Source organism: Nomascus leucogenys, chromosome 2 (assembly GCF_006542625.1).
Source record: "Nomascus leucogenys isolate Asia chromosome 2, Asia_NLE_v1, whole genome shotgun sequence".
NCBI classification, from domain to species: Eukaryota; Metazoa; Chordata; class Mammalia; order Primates; family Hylobatidae; genus Nomascus; species Nomascus leucogenys.
In genome coordinates, this window is record NC_044382.1 from 44,014,178 (window position 1) to 44,032,115 (window position 17,938).

The window sequence follows — 17,938 nt, forward strand, 5'->3', positions numbered from 1 at the left end:
ATATTGGATCAGATTACAGATGAAATATTTCAATAGAGTCTCTAAAATTTTATCCCATTTAAATATTTAAATCTAAGTCCTATGCAGAAATAGAGTGGATGGTTATCCTATAACTAAAATATAGTCTCTTCTTGGCTTGTGTGTAAAACAGTCTAAACAATCAAATGACTTATTTTTTGTTTTGTAAGTCTAGTTGACACTGGAATTAAATTAAACTTGGGTGATGGCCCAAATTGCAAAGTCTATTATTTAAAAGTTCAGTTTTGCTGAAGATTCTAAACACAATTTAAAGGTACCAAATTTAATTTATCAGAAATTATTGATCGTATACATTTAAGCTTATGGTAAGTTTTTAGGAAGAAAAGGTATTATGTTTGTTATGAAATTAATTTTAAATGAGAGCAAATAAAGGATTATGTAGAATCAAATCCCTGTACTTTGGATTTTGAAGAAAGAATGTAACCACCATAATGATAATGAATATCATAATCTCATTAGAGCTGATAAGAACAAAATCAGTTCAGGAGTTACATCCCTATTTCTTGACATAGGACTTTTCAAATCTCGATTAAGTAAACAAGTAAGAGTTCTATCTTTTGTATCTAGAACTTTCATAAATTAATAATTTGTACAGCTTATTCATAACACCTGATGTGCCCCCTGCAAAACACTAGAAAACTTTTCGGACATGCATAATGTCACATCTGAAGCCTTACTCTGGGTTACAGTTGAGTTTCTGGATGTCTTCATGCAAATTTGGAACTGGAGGCTTCAAAGGTGTTGTTGGAAGCATGTTTCTTTCTTGAAGAAGATTGACAACTCTTAGACCCTCTGGTTGTAGACTTAATCCACTCATGCTTGTGGTTAAATGATTAGCACCTAAGGGAGTCTACAGATATATAATTTTAAAGTAAGTAACTTTTATTAAGTGTGTAGGGAAGTGGTTAATTTCTCTGTAAATAACAAAAGTGTAATCTAGATCTCTTGGCCAATCTTTTGGTTCTGGAAAAATGTATAAAGACAAAGGCTTTATGAAATATCCATTATTATTCTAATTGGTTATAAAAATGTATAATATATCTTCCTAAAACTTTCTTCATGTGTATACAGTTTAAACCAAATGGAGAAATAGGTTAAAGAAAATCCCAAACAGTTTACCTGAGTAAAGGCTTGTGGCCCACTTGGGTAATTCAAGGAAGAGGGTGGTACTCCAGTTGCACCAGGTGGTGTTGTGTTCTGATAACCAGGCGGTAAGGAGGGATATGAATATCCAACACTTCGGCTCATTTTGGGATTCTTGTTAGTAAGCTGTGGTGTTGCTAGAAACAAGGTAACTTTTAAGTTCTATTTTATACTCCAGAATACTTGATTTATTTATTAAAAAAAAAAACATTTTTTTTGGAGAAAGGGTCTCTGTATTGCCCAGGCTGCAGTGCCGTGGCGCAATCACACCTCACTGCAGCCTTAACCTCCTGGGTTCACGTGATCCTCCTGTGTCAGCCTCCCAAGTAGCTGGAATGACTGGTGTGTGCCATCATGCCTGGCTGATGTTTTTATGTTTTGTAGAGACAGGACTTCACCATGTTGTCCAGGCTGGGATTACAGGTGTAGCCACCACACCTGGCCCAGAATGTTTTAAATCAACACATAAATCTAATAAGTTATAGGTATTATAACTCCAAAATTCTTTGGATAATTTAATACTTTCATTTATCAAATTTGTAAACTAAGACAAACACCAGTAACAAAGTAATAGCAATGATTAAAATCTATTTGTTTATCATTTTATTTTTCGAGATAGAATCTCACTCTGTTGCCCAGGCTGGAATGCAGTGACACAACCTCGGCTCACTGCAACCTCTACCTCCCGGGTTCAAACGATTCTCCTGCTTCAGCCTCTCGAGTAGCTGGGACTACAGGCGTGTGCCACCACACCAGCTAATTTTTGTATTTTTAGTAGAGATGGGGTTTTACTATGTTGGTCAGACTGGTCTCAAACTCCTGACCTCAGGTGATCTGCCCACCTTGGCCTCCCAAAGTGCTGGGATTACAGGCATGAGCCACTGTGCCCAGCCAAAAATCTTGTTAATAGATTTACACTAGTTAATATTTTATACTATAGCAGTAGACACAAAAACTAGTTTGAACAGTTAATTTACTTTCATATCGGCTGGGTGTGGTGGCTCATGCCTGTAATCCCAGCACTTTGGGAGGCCAAGGTACGTGGATCACAAGGTCAGGAGATCAAGACTATCCTGGCCAACGTGGTTAAACCCCACCTCTACTAAAAATACAAAAATTAGCTGGGCGTGGTGGCACGTGCCTGTAATCCCAGCTACTCGGGAGGCTGAGGCAGGAGAATCGCTTGAACCAGGGAGTTGGAGATTGCAGTGAGCCAAGATCACACCACTGCACTCCAATCTGGGCGACAGAGCAAGAATCCATCTCAGAAAAAAAAAAAAAAAAAATCCTAAATGGGCCGTGTGAAGTGGTTCACGCCTGTAATCCCAGCAAATCGGGGAACCAAGGCAGGAGGGATCTCTTCAAGCCAAGGGTTCAGGACCAGCCCAGGCAATATATTGAGACCCACCCCCCCCCATCTCCACAAAAATAAAAAAAAACTAGCCTGGCATGGTACCATATGCCTGTAGTCCCTGCTACTCAGGGAGGGTGAGGTGGAAGATCGCACGAGCCCAGGAGTTTGAGGCTGCAGTGAGCTATAACGGTTCTACTGCACTTGAGCCTGGGTGACAGAGACCCTGTCTCAAAAAAAAAAACCAAAAACCCTAAAAGTACTCTATAGTCAAAACATAATAATAATAAATCCATGATCCCAATTCTGACAGGAAGAAAAACTTAACAAAAAAATCTAATGCATAGAAATAAAAAATGTTAAATAATAGAGCCAGATGTTGTCGCACACACCTATTATCCCAGCACTTTGGGAGGCAAAATGGGCAGATCGCTGGAGCCCGGGAATTCAAGACCAGCCTGGGTAACATGGTGAAACCCTGCCTCTACAAAAAATACAAAAATTAGCCAGGGCCTGGGCATGGTGGCTCATGCCTATAATCCCAGCACTTTGGGAGGCTGAGGCAGGCAGATCACTTGAGGTCAGGAGTTAGAGAACAGCCTGGCCAACATGGTGAAATCCTGTCTCTACTAAAAATACAAAAATTAGCAGGGTGTGGTGGCGGGTGCCTCTAATACCAGCTAACTGGGAGGCTTAAGTGGGAGAATCACTTGAACCCGGGAGGCAGAGGCTGCAGTGAACCGAGATCTTGCCACTCCAGCCTGAGCAACAGAGCCAGACTCTGTCTCAGAAAACAAAAACAAAAACAAAAAGCTGGGCATGGTGACACGTGGCTATAGCCCCAGCTACTCAGGAGGCTGAGGTGGGAGGACTGCTTGAGCCCAGGAGACTAAGGTTGCCATGAGCCATGATCGCACCACTGCACTCCAGCCTGAGTGACAGAGTGAGACCCTGTGTCCAAATAAATAAATAAATAAGTTAATAGTATGTATGGCTACATGATTATGAAGTTTCCCTCTTAGTTTCCTATATATTTGTACAATTACCACATATTATTTTTATAATCAGAAAAAAGAGATTTAAAAAAAAAAAACTTTCATAGCATCTCACCCAATAAGCCACCTCCTTCAATCTCATCGTAACTACTGTGGACCACCATAGATCCGTTATTGGTATTTGATGTAATACCTAAGAAGGAAGTTCATCAACAAGATTTTAATTAGAATGATTATTACAATCTCTGTATGATTTGAACTAATATCCAAAATTTTAAATAATTTTCTAAACAACAAATAATTTAAAACCACAGCCTATTAAAAACATCGAAAATCCAAGTTTTTACATATACGATAGTTTCAAGTAATTTAGCTGCAACTTCAGGGAAAGGAAACATGAGTCTTTGGAAAGAGTCTTTTTTCACCTTACACTGTACCTAAGCCAAAGCCCCAAATAACAAGGCTTTTTCAAAACCTACTCCAGCAAAACAACTTCTAGCAAAAGATGGTTCTTTATGAAGTTTATAAAATTATATACCATCTGAAAGATTTCAGCAGTTGTGAGAGCTGCATTAAAAACCTCTAAGGAGGCCGGGCGCGGTGGCTCACGCTTGTAATCCCAGCACTTTGGGAGGCCAAGGCGGGCGGATCACGAGGTCAGGAGTTAGAGATCAGCCTGGCCAACATGGGGAAATCCCGTCTCTACTAAAAATACAAAAAAAATTAGCTGGGTGTGGTGGCACGTGCCCGTAATCAGCTACTCGGGAGGCTAAGACGGGGAATTGCTTGAACCCGGGAGGCAGAGGTTGCTGTGAGCCAAGATTGTGCCACTGCACTCCAGCCTGGGCAACAGAGTGAAACTCCATCTCAAAAAAAAAACAAAAAAAGAAAGTAAAATTATGAGGAACAAAGACCTTACTTTCTTTTCTTTTTTTTTTTTTTTAGATGGAGTCTCACTCTGTTGCCCAGGCTGGAGTGCAGTGGCGCAATTTCAGCTCACTGCAACCTCCACCTCCTGGGTTCAAGGGATTCTCCTGCCTCAGCCTCCCAAGTAGCTGGGATTACATGCACCCGTCACCACACCCGGCTAATTTTTTGTATTTTAGTAGAGACAGGGATTCACCATGTTGGCCAGGATGGTCTCAAACTACTGGCCTCGTGATCCATGTGCCTCGGCCTCCCAAATTGCTGGGATTACAGGCATGAGCCACCATGCCCAGCCCTTGTTTTCAAAATATCTAACAAAGAGAGTGGAATCCAAATTAATATGAAGATGATATAAATGAATAAGAACAACTGCTTTAAGTCCAGAGGACAATCACTAAAATAGAATTAAAATCTTAACATCTCTTCTCCCAAAATTATACAGGATTAAATACAAATGCCAGGGACATCTGTTTATGAGAACTAAATATTTCTAGTTACCTCTACTAAGTATGAGCTCTAATTCAGGAATAGAAGAAACTTAATTCAGTGAATAGCATTAACCTCTAGCACCTAAGTACAAAACTGCTAACTTCAATAGCTGTATTAACACGAAGTAGATAAATTTAATGGTTTAAGGTCAGTAACTTCTTTCCAGTTCTCAAGACCAACATGACTTTAGCCAGAATTTGTAACAGAAAACCACAGTAAAACTTTTAGGAGAAACAAAAACATTGGGCATATTGTGAATTATTTTTAGTTGTTAAAAAATGTAGGCAAGGTGTGGACTTACACCTGTAATCCCAGCACTTTGGGAGGCCAAGGCAGGCAGATCACTTGAGCTCAGGAGTTCACACCAGCCTGGGCAACATGGGAAAATCCTGTCTCTACTGAAAATACAAAAATTAGTAGGTTGTGGTGGCACATGCCTATAATCTCAGCTACTCAGGAGACTGAGGCACAAGAATCGCTTGAACCTGGGAGGCGGAAGCTGCAGTGGGCCAAGATCCTTCCACTGCACTCCAGCCTGGAAAAAAGAACTCCAGCCTGGACAACAGAGTGAGACTTATGTCTCAAAAATAAATAAAATAAAATATTAGCCAGGTGTGGTGGTACACACCTGTAGTTGCAGACCAGGACGCTGCAGCTGTAGCCTCCTGCACCTCTGCATTCCAGCCTGTGTGACAGAGTAAACTCTATCTCTTAAAAATTTTTTTTTCTGGGGCCGGGCGCAGTGGCTCATGCCTGTAATCCTAGCACTTTGGGAGGCTGAGGCAGGCGAATCACAAGGTCAGGAGATCGAGACCATCCTGGCTAACACAGTGAAACCCTGTCTCTACTAAAAATACAAAAAAATTAGCCGGGCACGGTGGCAGGCGCCTGTAGTCCCAGCTACTCGGGAGGCTGAAGCAGAATGGCGTGAACCCGGAAGTGGAGGTTGCAGTGAGTCAAGATTGCGCCACTGCACTCCAGCCTGGGAGGCAGAGTGAGACTCCGTCTCAAAAAAAAAAAAATTCTTTTTTCTGCCGGGCGCAGTGGCTCACGCCTGTAATCCCAGCACTTTGGGAGGCTGAGGTGGGCGGATCACCTGAGGTCAGGAGTTCGAGACCAGCCTGACCAAAATGGAGAAACCCCGTCTCTACTAAAAATACAAAATTAGCTGGGTGGGGTGGCACATGCCTGTAATCCCAGCTACTTGGGAAGCTGAGGCAGGAGAATCGCTTGAACCCAGGAGGCAGAGGTTGCGGTTAGCTGAGATAGCGCCATTGCACTCCAGCCTGGGCAACAAGAGTGAAACTCCCTCTCAAAAAAAAAAAAAAAAAAATTTTTTTTTCTTATTTAAATATTTAATGTAACTTGATTTTAAAAGTAATACTGTGGCAACCAATGAGAAAATGCCTCATCATTTTGATACTTTTTTTTTTTTTTTTTTTGAGACTGAGTCTTACTCTGTCACCCAGGCTGGAGGACTGTGGTGTGATCTTGGCTCACTGCAACCTCCACCTCTCGGGTTCAAGCAATTCTCCTGCCTCAGTCTCCCGAGTAGCTAGGATTACAGGCACATGCCACCACGCCTGGATAATTTTTTTATTTTTATTTTTTATTATTTTTATTTTTTTTGAGACAGAGTCTTGTTCTCTTGCCCAGGCTAGAGTGCAATGGGCAACACTGGAGTGCCTTACGGGTTCAAGCAATTCTCCTGTCTCAGCCTCCCGAGTAGCTGGGATTACAGGCACCCAGCACCACTCCTGGCTAATTTGGTGTTTTTTTTTTTTGAGATGGAGTTTTGCTCTTGTCACCCAGGCTGCAGTGAAATCGTGCCATCTTGGCTCACTGCAACCTCCGCCTCCCAGGTTCAAGCAATTCTCCTGCCTCAGCCTCCTGAGTAGCTGGGATTACAGGTGCCCACCACTATGCCCAGTAATTTTTGTATTTTTAGTAGAGACAGGGTTTCGCCATGTTGGCCAGGCTGGTCTGGAACTCCTGACCTCAGGTGATCCGCCCACCTCGGCCTCCCAAAGTGCTGGGATTACAGGCGTGAGTCACCACGCCTGGCCTTAATTTCTGTTTTTTTTTTTTTTTTTTTGAGACGGAGTCTCGCTCTGTCACCCAGGCTGGAGTGCAGTGGCGCGATCTCGGCTCACTGCAAGCTCCACCTCCTGGGTTCACGCCATTCTCCTGCCTCAGCCTCTCCGAGTAGCTGGGACTACAGGCGCCCGCCACCACGCCCAGCTAATTTTTTGTATTTTTAGTAGAGACGGGGTTTCACCGTGGTCTCGATCTCCTGACCTCGCGATCCGCCCGCCTCGGCCTCCCAAAGTGCTGGGATTACAAGCGTGAGCCACCGCGCCCGGCCCTAATTTCTGTATTTTTAGTAGAGATGGGGTTTCACCACCTTGGCCAGGCTGGTCTCAAACTCCTGACCTAAGGTGATCTGCCCACCTCAGCCTCCCAAAGTGTCAGGATTGAAGGCATGAGCCACCACGCCTGGCCTTGTTACTCACTGCTAACATTATTCTTTTCCCTACTTATAATACTTAATGTAATGCTAGAAGAAAACACAAAAATGATAATATTGATTGTATTCAGTAGTAGAATATGGGCAATGTTTTTACCCCCTCATCTGTTTCCCTATTTCTACATCTTGCTGCAATGGTTATATTACTGCTAAAATCAAAAGCAATTCTCCTGCCTCAGCCTCCCAAGTAGCTGGGATTACAGGCATGTGCCAGCATACCTGGCTAATTTTTGTATTTTTAGTAGAGACAGGATTTCACCATGTTGGCCAGGCTGGTCTCGAACTCCTGACCTCAAGTGATCCACCTGCCTCAGCCTCCCAAAGTGCTGAGATTACAGGGGTAAGCCACCGCACCCAGCCTAAAATCAAATTTCTTACTTTATAAAATATCTTATTTAAATGAACACTCTTATTTCCATTACATCCCAAGATGATGCTTTAAAATATATTACTTATATAAAACTGCATGTAGCTGACATTGATTCCAGGGAGGGGAAAATCAAATTTCAAAAGCTTGTATTTTTCCACTGCTTGTATAAATGACTTTTATTTAATTTCATAAGTATATGCTAACATTTACGATAATAGTGGCAATCAAAAAACATCTTTTTTTTTTTTGAGACGGAGTCTGGCTCTGTCACCCAGGCTGGAGTGCAGTGGCGCAATCTCAGCTCACTGCAAGCTCCGCCTCCCAGGTTCACGCCATTCTCCTGCCTCAGCCTCCAGAGTAGCTGGGACTACAGTCGCCTGCCACCACACCCGGCTAATTTTTTTGTATTTTTAGTGAGACAGGGTTTCACCATGTTAGCCAGGATGGTCTCGATCTCCTGACCTCGTGATCTGCCGGCCTCAGCCTCCCAAAGTGCTGGGATTACAGGCGTGAGCCACCGCGCCCGGCTCAAAATACATCTTGAATGAAAAGGGTCAATATTTTAAAAGGAGATTCCTAACATTCTAACATCATGTCAAGAAAAGTCGTAATTCTCCTCTTGCATGCACCCCCAAAAGCCACCTGACTTTATAGCCATGATTTTTTAAAAATCTGCATAGCAACAAAAAAAGTGTCAAAATGCTAAGAGCTTTTTTCCCAATGGTAGTCACAGCCCAGCAGATGGCAATGGAATTCCTGAGGAACTTTAAATTGTAAATTCCTGTAGCCTATCCCTAACCAGAACTAGATTTTCTGGAAAAAATGTGATTTTAATGCACAGAATTCAGCTAATATTCATCTTTCTACCCTAAGTCAAAACTTGAGGATTTGACTTTGTTTCTTGGTTCACTTACCTTCTTGGTTGACAGCCGAATTAAATGAGGGCTGGGGTACATCTCTATATGATGATGTCTGGGGCATGAGGGCCCTTATTGGGGGTGGGCCTCCAGCTGGAGGGGGCCCATGAGGAACTCCTGGTTGAAAAGTTGTAGGCAGAGGTGGATTCGCTAAGGGAGGTACAGAAGAACCTATGGAAACATTGGTTTTTCACACGTCACTTAAGAACTCAAGACTATGGCCAAAATCAGCCTTTTATCAAAGCTGAGTAACTTCCAAACTTACATTTAAATTATAATAACCAAAGAGTTGCCAGAAACATGTTAACTTCCCAAATTTACAATTTTTCAATCTACATGCATATTTTACAAATTTCTGTCTCTTCCTTCTCTCCCTCCCTCCCTTCCTTCCGTTTTTCTTTCTTTCTTTCTTTTCTCCTGCCTGCCTGCCTTCCTGCTTTCCTGCTTTCCTGCTTTCTTTCTTGTCGCCCAGGTTGGAGTGCGATAGCACTATCTCAGTTCACTGCAACCTCCACCTCCCGGGTTCAAGAGATTCCCCTACCTCAGCCTCCTGAGTAGCTGGGACTATAGGCATGCAAAACCATGCCCGGTGAATTTTTTGTATTTTTAGTAGAGCCAGGGTTTCACCATGTTGGCCAGGCTGGTCTCAAACTCCTGACCTCAGGTAATTCGCCCGTCTTGGCCTCCCAAAGTGCTGAGATTACAGGCGTGAGCCACTGTGCCCGGACCATATTTTACAAATTTCTAACTCTCCCCTACCAGGCCTCTTACCTGTCAATTATTAAAGCAGGGTAAATATAAAATTTGGATTAAATCACTTCTAGAGTAGATACATTGCCCTGTTTTTATTATTATTATTTTAAATTTTAATAAAATAGAGATGGGGGTCTCATTTTGTTGCCCAGGCTGATCTTGAATTCTGCAGCTCCAGTAATCCTCCTGTCTTGGCCTCCCAAAGTGCTGGGATTACAGGCGTGAGCCACTGTACCTGGCCAGCCCTGTTTATTAATTTTTCATTAACTGATCATTAGATTCAATAGGACATGTGTCATATTCTAGTACAAATTAACATGAATAAAATTTCAATGTTATTAATTTTGTACTATTTTGTTAATTTTGTTTACCAACATAGTCTGTTCCATTGACATCAACTAAGTTTAGAGTAAGCCTAAAAATAGAGGGCCGGGCCAGGCACAGTGGATCACCTGTGGTCAGGAGTTCAAGACAAGCCTGGCCAACATGGTGAAACCCCATCTCTACTAAAAATACAAAAAATTAGCCAGGTGTGGTGGTGGGCATCTGTAATCCCAGCTACTTGGGAAGCTGAGGCAGGAGAATCACTTGAACCTGGGAGGCGGAGGTTGCAATGAGCTGAGATCTCGTCACTGCACTCCAGCCTGGGCAACAGGAGCGAGACTGTGTCTCTAAATAAATAAATAAAAATAAATAAATAAAAATAGGGGGCCAGGAGCAGTGGTTCATGCCTATAATCCCAGGACTTTGGGAGACCGAGAAGGAACACTTTTTTTTTTTTTTCTGAGACGAAGTCTCACTCTTGTCCCCCAGGCTGGAGTACAATGGCGCGATCTCGGCTCACTGCAACCTCCGCCTCCTGGGTTCAAGCGATTCTCCTGCCTCAGCCTCCGGGAGCAGCTGGGTCCACAAGTGCGTGCCACCACGCCCGGCTAATTTTTGTATTTTTAGTAGAGACAGGGTTTCACCATATTGGCCAGGCTGGAGGCTGATCTCAAACTCCTGACCTCGTAATCTACCTGCCTCGGCCTCCCAAAGTGCTGGAATTACAGGCGTGAGCCACCGCGCTCAGCTCGAAATTTTTCAAAATGTTTCACCAATACTGTTAAATACTCCAGTTTCAAGTTGAAAAATTGCCTATTAGGCTGGGCGCAGTGGCTCACGCCTGTAATCCCAGCACTTTGGGAGGCCGAGACAGGCGGATCACAAGGTCAGGAGTTTGGGACCAGCCTGGCCTATATGATGAAATCCTGTTTTTACTAAAAATACAAAAAAATTAGCAGGGTGTGGTGGCGCATGCCTGTAATCCCAGCTACTTGGGAGGCTGAGGCAGAAGAATTGCTTGAACCTGGGAGGCGGAGGTTGCAGTGAGCCGAGATTGCGCCACTGCACTCTAGCCTGGGCGACAGAGTAAGGCTCCGTCTCAAAAAGAAAAGAAAAAAGAAAAAAAGAAAAATTGCCTATTACTGAACCTTACAACCGCTAACAAGACTATCAGTGCCTTGTTGACAAAAGTGAAGACAAAGATTATTGCCATGTAACTCCCTTATCAAAGAAGTAGTCACACATATCTATGGCAGTATAGACAAGTCAAAGGAACAAAGGGGCAAGGTACATTGCCAACTCAGCATGAACAAGAATATAAGATACATCTGGCCACAAAGATGTAACAACCTACAACCTAATGTTTAACGAATAAAAGTAAACTTGTAGAGATTTTCACAGCTTTTAGAAGACTATTTTTGGGCCGGGCACAGTGGCTCACGCTTGTAATCCCAGCACTTTGGGAGGCCAAGGCGGGCGGATCATGAGGTCAGGAGATCGACACCACGGTGAAACCCCATCTCTACTAAAAATACAAAAAATTAGCCGGGCGTGGTGGGGGGCACCTGTAGTCCCACCTACTTGGAGAGGTTGAGGCAGGAGAATGGCGTGAACCTGGGAGGCGGAGCTTGCAGTGAGCCGAGATTGCGCCACTACACTCCAGCCTGGGTGACAGAGCGAGACTCCGTCTCAAAAAATAAAAAAAAGAAGACTATTTTTGAACAGATAATCATATATTTCATAAAATGAACATTTTTTCAAGTTGAATAATTCTTATTTATGACACTAACAGCTAGAGTTTCAGAGTCTGCCCTCTCAGCCCCTAAATGAGTATAATGATGCTTAAAGGTGACCTATTAAAAAAATTCAGGAAAATTTAATATATGAACTAAAAACTTAGTATAACCTAGATATTCACAGCTTTTATATCAGACTATCAAGTACCAACTCTCAGTTATGAGTTGGAAAAACAGGAAAAAAAATGAGGAATTTGAAGGTTCTTTGAAGGTTCAAATGAGAAAAAAGAAGGTTACTTTTTAGGTTCATTTTATTAGTTTATATGTTTTCATTTCCCCTTCTTTCATAAGTTTCAGCACTTTTTTTTTTTTTTTTGAGATGGAGTCTTGCTCTGTCGCCCAGACTGGAGGCTGTGGTGCAATCTCAGCTCACTGCAACCTCCACCTCCCAGCTTCAAGCTCTTCTCCTGCCTCAGCCTCCTGAGTAGCTGGGATTACAGGCACGTACCACCATACTTGGCTAATTTTTGTATTTTTAGTAGACGCAAGGTTTTCACCATGTAGGCCAGGCTGGTCTCGAACTCCTGCCCTCAGGTGATCCACCCGACTCAGCCTCCCAAAGTGCTGGGCTTACAGGCGTGAGTCACCATGCCCAGTCTCAGCACTTATTTATGTCTCTCTCACCAAATCTGTAGTGGAGACAAGGTACTCTGAGGGTTTCTATTATAGCTAAAGAAATTTCAGATTATTGATAATGTACCTTTTTAAGAGAAGCTACACCTACTCTTAGTATTTATTTATTTTTAAATAAAAATATTTTAAAAAATAGAGATGGGGTCTTGCTATTTTGCTCAGCCTAGTCTTGAACTCCTGGCCTCCTGGCCTCAAGTGGATCCTCCTGCCTCGGACTCCCAAAGTGCTAGGATTAGAGGCGTGAGCTACCACGCCTGGCCCTTAAATAGTTTTTAAATAAATGTTTTCCCAAACTATTTTATTGTGGCTTTAGGCAGATTATTCAAGTCTTATACGTTAGATCTGTAAGAGGCTGTTATGAAGATTAAACAAGATAATGCAGGCCTGGCTAGGTGGCTCACACCTATAATCCCAGAACTTTAGGAAATCCAGGCAGTAGGATGGCTTGAGGTCAGCAGTTACAGTGAGCTATGATCGTGCTACCCTACTCTACCCTGGGCAACAGGGTAAGGCCCTGTCTGTACAAAAAAATTAAGAACAAAAGATTAGCCAGGCACTGTGGCACTACTCAGGGAGGTGAGGTGGGAGAATAGCTTGAGCCCAGGAGTTTGATGACACAGTGAGCTAGGATTGCGCCACTGCACTCCAGCTTGGGAAACAGGGAGACAGCCTATCTCTAAAAAATAAAAAGCAATACAGAAAAACAGATAATGATATAAAAGTTTGATAGAGCCTGGAAAATAATATGGATAACATTTTTTTTAACACTTAAATTTTTTTTTAGACAAAGTCTCACTCTGTCACCTAGGCTGGAGTGCAGTGGCACAATCATAGCTCACTGCAGCCTCAACTGCCAGAGCTCAAGCAATTCTCCCACCTCAGCCCCCCCGAGTAGCTGGGACTACATATTCATTCATTCAAGTGATTGATGTGTGCCACCATATTCATTCATTTCAAGTAATTGATGCTCACTCATGGTATCAAACGAATTAGAACAAAAGTAACATGAAGGATTTTAGCTCTAGTAATTGCAGGTCAGAAGATTTCCACAAAGAAACAAGTTTCTAGAAGCAGCTTTAATCTTTACAAGGCCAAAATGCATTCACCAGGGCCAATGTCTGATCAAAGGCTTGGAAAAATAAAGTTTCAGCTGTTAACAATTTACAAGCCTGATGGAGTATATGCCATACAAACATACATGAGTTTAAAAAGGTAACTATTGCTATTACTATTTCACTTGGAAGCCTTCACTAGTTCATAAACTTGAGGCTGTCTGCTGAGAAGTATCAACCTGCAGATCCCAATACAGAATTTTATTTTTTATTTTATTTTATTTTTTTTTTTGAGATGGAATCTCACTCTGTCCCCCAGGCTGGAGTGCAGTGGTGCGATCTTGGCTCACTGCAAGCTCTGCCTCCCGGGTTGACACCATTCTCCTGCCTCCACCTCCCGAGTAGCTGGGATTACAGGTGCCCGCCACTACGCCCGGCTATTTTTTTGCCAATACAGAATTTTAAATGCTTTTCAGAGAAATACTGGCTCACACCTGTAATCACAGCACTTTGGGAGGCCAAGGCGGGCGGATCACGAGGTCAGGAGATCAAGACCATTCTGGCTAACACGGTGAGACCCCATCTCTACTAAAAATACAAAAAATTAGCTGGGCGTGGTGGCGGGCGCCTGTAGTCCCAGCTACTCGGGAGGCTGAGGCACAAGAATGGCGTGAACCCGGGAGGCGGAGCTTGCAGTGAGCCAAGATCACGCCACTGCACTCCAGCCTGGGCGACAGAGCGAGACTCCATCTCAAAAAAATAAATAAATTCACCATAGGCCTCAAACCGCTCACAAATATCCCTCTGCAGATTCTACAAAAAGACTGTTTCCAAACTGCTCAATCAAAAGAAAGATTCAACTCTGTGAGATGAATGCACACATCACAAAGAAGCTTCTCAGAAAGCTTCTGTCTAGTTTTTATGTGATGTTTCCTTTTTCACCATAGGCCTCAAAGCGCTCCAAATATCCACTTGCAGATCCTACAAAAAGACTGTTTCCAAACTGCTCAATCAAAAGAAAGGTTCAACTCTGTGAGATGAAAGCAGATACTTCTCAGCAGACAGCCTCAAGTTTATGAACTAGTGAAGGCTTCCAAGTGAAATAGTAATATCAATAGTTACCTTTTTAAACTCATGTATGTTTATATGGCATATACTCCATCAGGCTTGTAAATTGTTAATGGCTAAAACTTTATTTTTCCAAGCCTTTGATCAGACACTGGCCCTGGTGAATGCATTTTGGCCTTGTAAAGATTAATAATAAATAAATAATAAATAAAATAAATAAATGTGGCCGGGTGTGGGGGTTCATGCCTGTAATCCTAGCACTTTGGGAGGCTGAGGTGGGCAGATTACCTGAGGTCGGGAGTTCAAGACCAGCCTGGCCAACATGGTGAAACCCCATCCCTACTAAAAATACAAAAAGTTAGCTGGGTGCAGTGGCACGTGCCTGTAATCCCATAATCCCAGCTACTCTGGAGGCTGAGGCAGGAGAATCACTTGAACCTGGGAGGCAGAGGTCGCAGTGAGCCAAGATCATGCCATTGCACTCCAGCATGGGCTACAGAGTGAGACTTCGTCTCAAAAAAAATAAAATAAAATAACACCTTGCTAATTTTAATAGCAAAAAAGGAAAAGTCCAACCAAACACTGAAGTTAAAAGATAAAAAGATCAAAGTCAGTCTAAGAATACATAATATGTAGCTTTGTCCTCAAGCTGATGTACAGATTTAACACAATCTCTATGAAAACCCCAGCTATCAGCCAGGTGCAATGGCTCATGCCTGTAATCCCAGCACTTTGGGAGGCCGAGGCAGGCAGATTACCTGAGGTCAAGGGTTTGAGACCAGCCTGGCCAACATGGTAAAACCCTGTCTCTACTAAAACAAATACAAAATTAGCTGGGTGTGGTGGCGGGCGCCTGTAATCCCAGCTACTTGGGAGGCTGAGGCAGGAGAATTGCTTGAACCAGGAGGTGGAGGTTGCAGTGAGCCATGATCGCACTATTGCACTCCAGCCTGGGTGACAAGAGCAAAACTCTGTCTCAAAACAAACAAACAAACAAAAAAACCCCACAAAACCCATCTACTAAAATTACAAAAATTAGCTGAGCATGGTGGTCACGCCTGTAGTCCCAGGGGAGGCTGAGGCAGGAGAATCACTTGAACCTGGGAGGCAGAGGTTGCAGTGAGCTGAGATTGTGCCACTGCTTTCCAGCCTGGGTGACAGAGCAAGACCTCATCTCAAAAAAAAAAAAAAAAAAAAAAAAAAAAGAAAAAAGAATGAAAAAAAAAAAACTACTAATGAGTATTATAGCTTACTTAATTTGTCTAGCAGGCTTTCTGGTTTTTGCTGGAAAACCGAAAAACAAAAAAACAAAAAACAAAAAACTACTAATAATTTTAAAAGTCACATTTTCCATATGGTTTTCAGGTTTCAAGTATTATTTCAAATATCTAAATAAGCAAAAGTTTCACATTTCTACATTTTAAGCACTTCTATAAGAATACTACCTGACTTTATGAAGCTATTTGGAAGTGAAGGATATCCAGAAGAAACATATTGATGATTTGTGGTTAAACTTGTATTTCCAGATACAGTTGGTTGGGATGATGCACGAGGACAATGGTTTGTTTGTGAGGCTGTGGATGGATAGTTATATTGCCAATTCAAAGGTGGTGGCAGGTTGGCTCCAGGAAGAAAGCTACTAGAAGGCATTGGTGTAGTAGATGGGTTCTGAGAAGCAGGAAATGGCATTCGGGGAGCAGGACCACTATGAAGCGAAGGTGTCACTGGATTAGAGGCCACAGGTGGTCTATTAAGAGTCTGCCCAGATCCCTGAGAGCCACCATAGTTAGACTGTCCAGAGACTGGATTCAAAGTCTTCGCTGGTATTGGATGCGGGTAGGATCCTGGAAGCTGGAAATTGTATCCTTGGCTCGCTGACTCTTGTGAAGACAGTAATGCATTTTGGACAGGACCTTCCAATAAAAGGAGGAAAAATTAGTCTTACCAACAAATATAGCAATACTTTAAAAAATAAAGTAAAACATATATTCTTACAGTCAGCAATAAAAACATATAACCCAATTAAAAAATAAGCAAAGGACTTAAATAGACATTCAAATATACTTCCAAAGAAGATAGCTAATAAGCACATGCCAAAACATTCAACATCATCAGTCATTAGAGAAATACAAAAATCATTAGTCATAACAGAAATGCAAATCAAAACCACAATGAAGGCCAGCACAGTGGCTCACATCTGTAATCCCAGCACTTTGGGAGGCCAAGGCAGGTGGATAGCTTGAGCCCAGGAGTTCAAGACCAGCCTGGGCAACATGGCGAAACCCCATGCCTATAAAAAAAACAAAAAGTAGCCAGCCTTGATGGTATGCACCTGTAGTCCTAGCTACTTGGGGGGCTGAGGCAGGAGGATTACTTGAACCCAGGAGGTCAAGACTGCAGTGAGCCGAGGTCATACCACTGCACTCCAGCCTGGGTGACAAAAAAAAAAAGATGGACTAAACAGTAGCAAGTAACAGAGGGAATACAGAGATGTCTCAGTAAATGAAAACATTTGTAATAAATTAATGTATAAGCCTATGTTGGGTCACTTGGATAAAAATAGGCCATCTCATGGCCCAATGTTGCCACAGGATGTCCTAGCCTAGTTTCATATTTGTATTACAATTTTATTTATTTACTTACTTATGGATTGATTGATTGATTGAGACAGCACTTTACTCTGTTGTCCAAGCTGGAGTACAGTGGCACAATCATGGCTCACTGTAGCTCTAACTCCTGGGCTCAAGTGATCCTCTCATCTAAGCCTCCTGAGAGGCTGGGACTACAGGCATGCGCCACCATGCCCACCTGATTTTTTTTTTTTTTTTTTTTTTTTTTTTGTAGAGACAGAGACTCACTATGTTGCCCAGGCTGGTCTCAAATTCCTGAGTTCAAGTAATCCTCCTGCCTCAGCCTCTATAAGCACTAGGATTACAGGCGTGAGCAAACAGGTTGTATTTACAATCTTATCACAAGCTAATACGCTAAAGAGGTGCCTTCAAGCCAGGTGCAGCCAAGTGAAAGCCAAATACTACCAAAATGTACAAAATAAGCAAAAATTTGACAGGTCAATAAAGATGAAAAGATGCCGGGCACGGTGCCTCACACCTATCTATAATCCCAACACTTTGGGAGGCCAAGGCGGGCAGACAGCTTGAGCTTAGGAGTTTGAGACCAGCCTGGACATAATAGTAAGACCTCATCTCTATAAAAAATACAAGAATTAGTTGGGCATGGTGGCGCCTGCCTGTAAGTCCCAGCTACTTGGGGCTGAGGCAGGAGGATCACTGAGCACAGGAGGTTAAGGCTGCAGTTCACACCACTGCACTCCAGCCTCTGTGACAAAGTGAGACCCTGTCTCCTGTCTCAAAAAAAGAAAAAAAAAAGAATATGAGGTCCTAAGGCCAACTGGCAGGAAGACAGATACAAAAGAACTTGTTCTGTGGTAGTCACCATCATAGACCTATTGTGAGTAACTATTACATGAAAATTTTTTTTTCTGACCTCCCTCCCCACTATGTGAAAATCATATATGGATCAATTACAAGTAGTTC

General features: G+C 42.7%; 1 protein-coding gene and 1 non-coding gene across 4 annotated transcripts in view; one reads left to right on the forward strand and one right to left on the reverse strand.

Moving 5' to 3' along the window:
• The window catches only part of SEC24A (SEC24 homolog A, COPII coat complex component), a 75,710-nt gene that overhangs the window by 50,007 nt on the left and 7,765 nt on the right, over window positions 1–17,938 (reverse strand). For all 3 annotated transcript variants that reach the window (XM_003266391.4, XM_030828985.1, XM_004087276.3), the window contains exons 2-6: window positions 15,830–16,297; window positions 8,756–8,929; window positions 3,644–3,721; window positions 1,159–1,319; window positions 717–889 (exon numbers count right to left, since the gene is read on the reverse strand). In XM_003266391.4, the coding sequence (XP_003266439.1) occupies window positions 717–889; window positions 1,159–1,319; window positions 3,644–3,721; window positions 8,756–8,929; window positions 15,830–16,297 (1,054 nt within the window). The remainder of the gene's footprint in view (window positions 1–716; window positions 890–1,158; window positions 1,320–3,643; window positions 3,722–8,755; window positions 8,930–15,829; window positions 16,298–17,938) is intronic.
• On the forward strand, window positions 15,622–15,681 carry LOC115831868. Its single transcript, XR_004027358.1, has one exon. It is a non-coding gene; the product is annotated as a U7 small nuclear RNA (small nuclear RNA).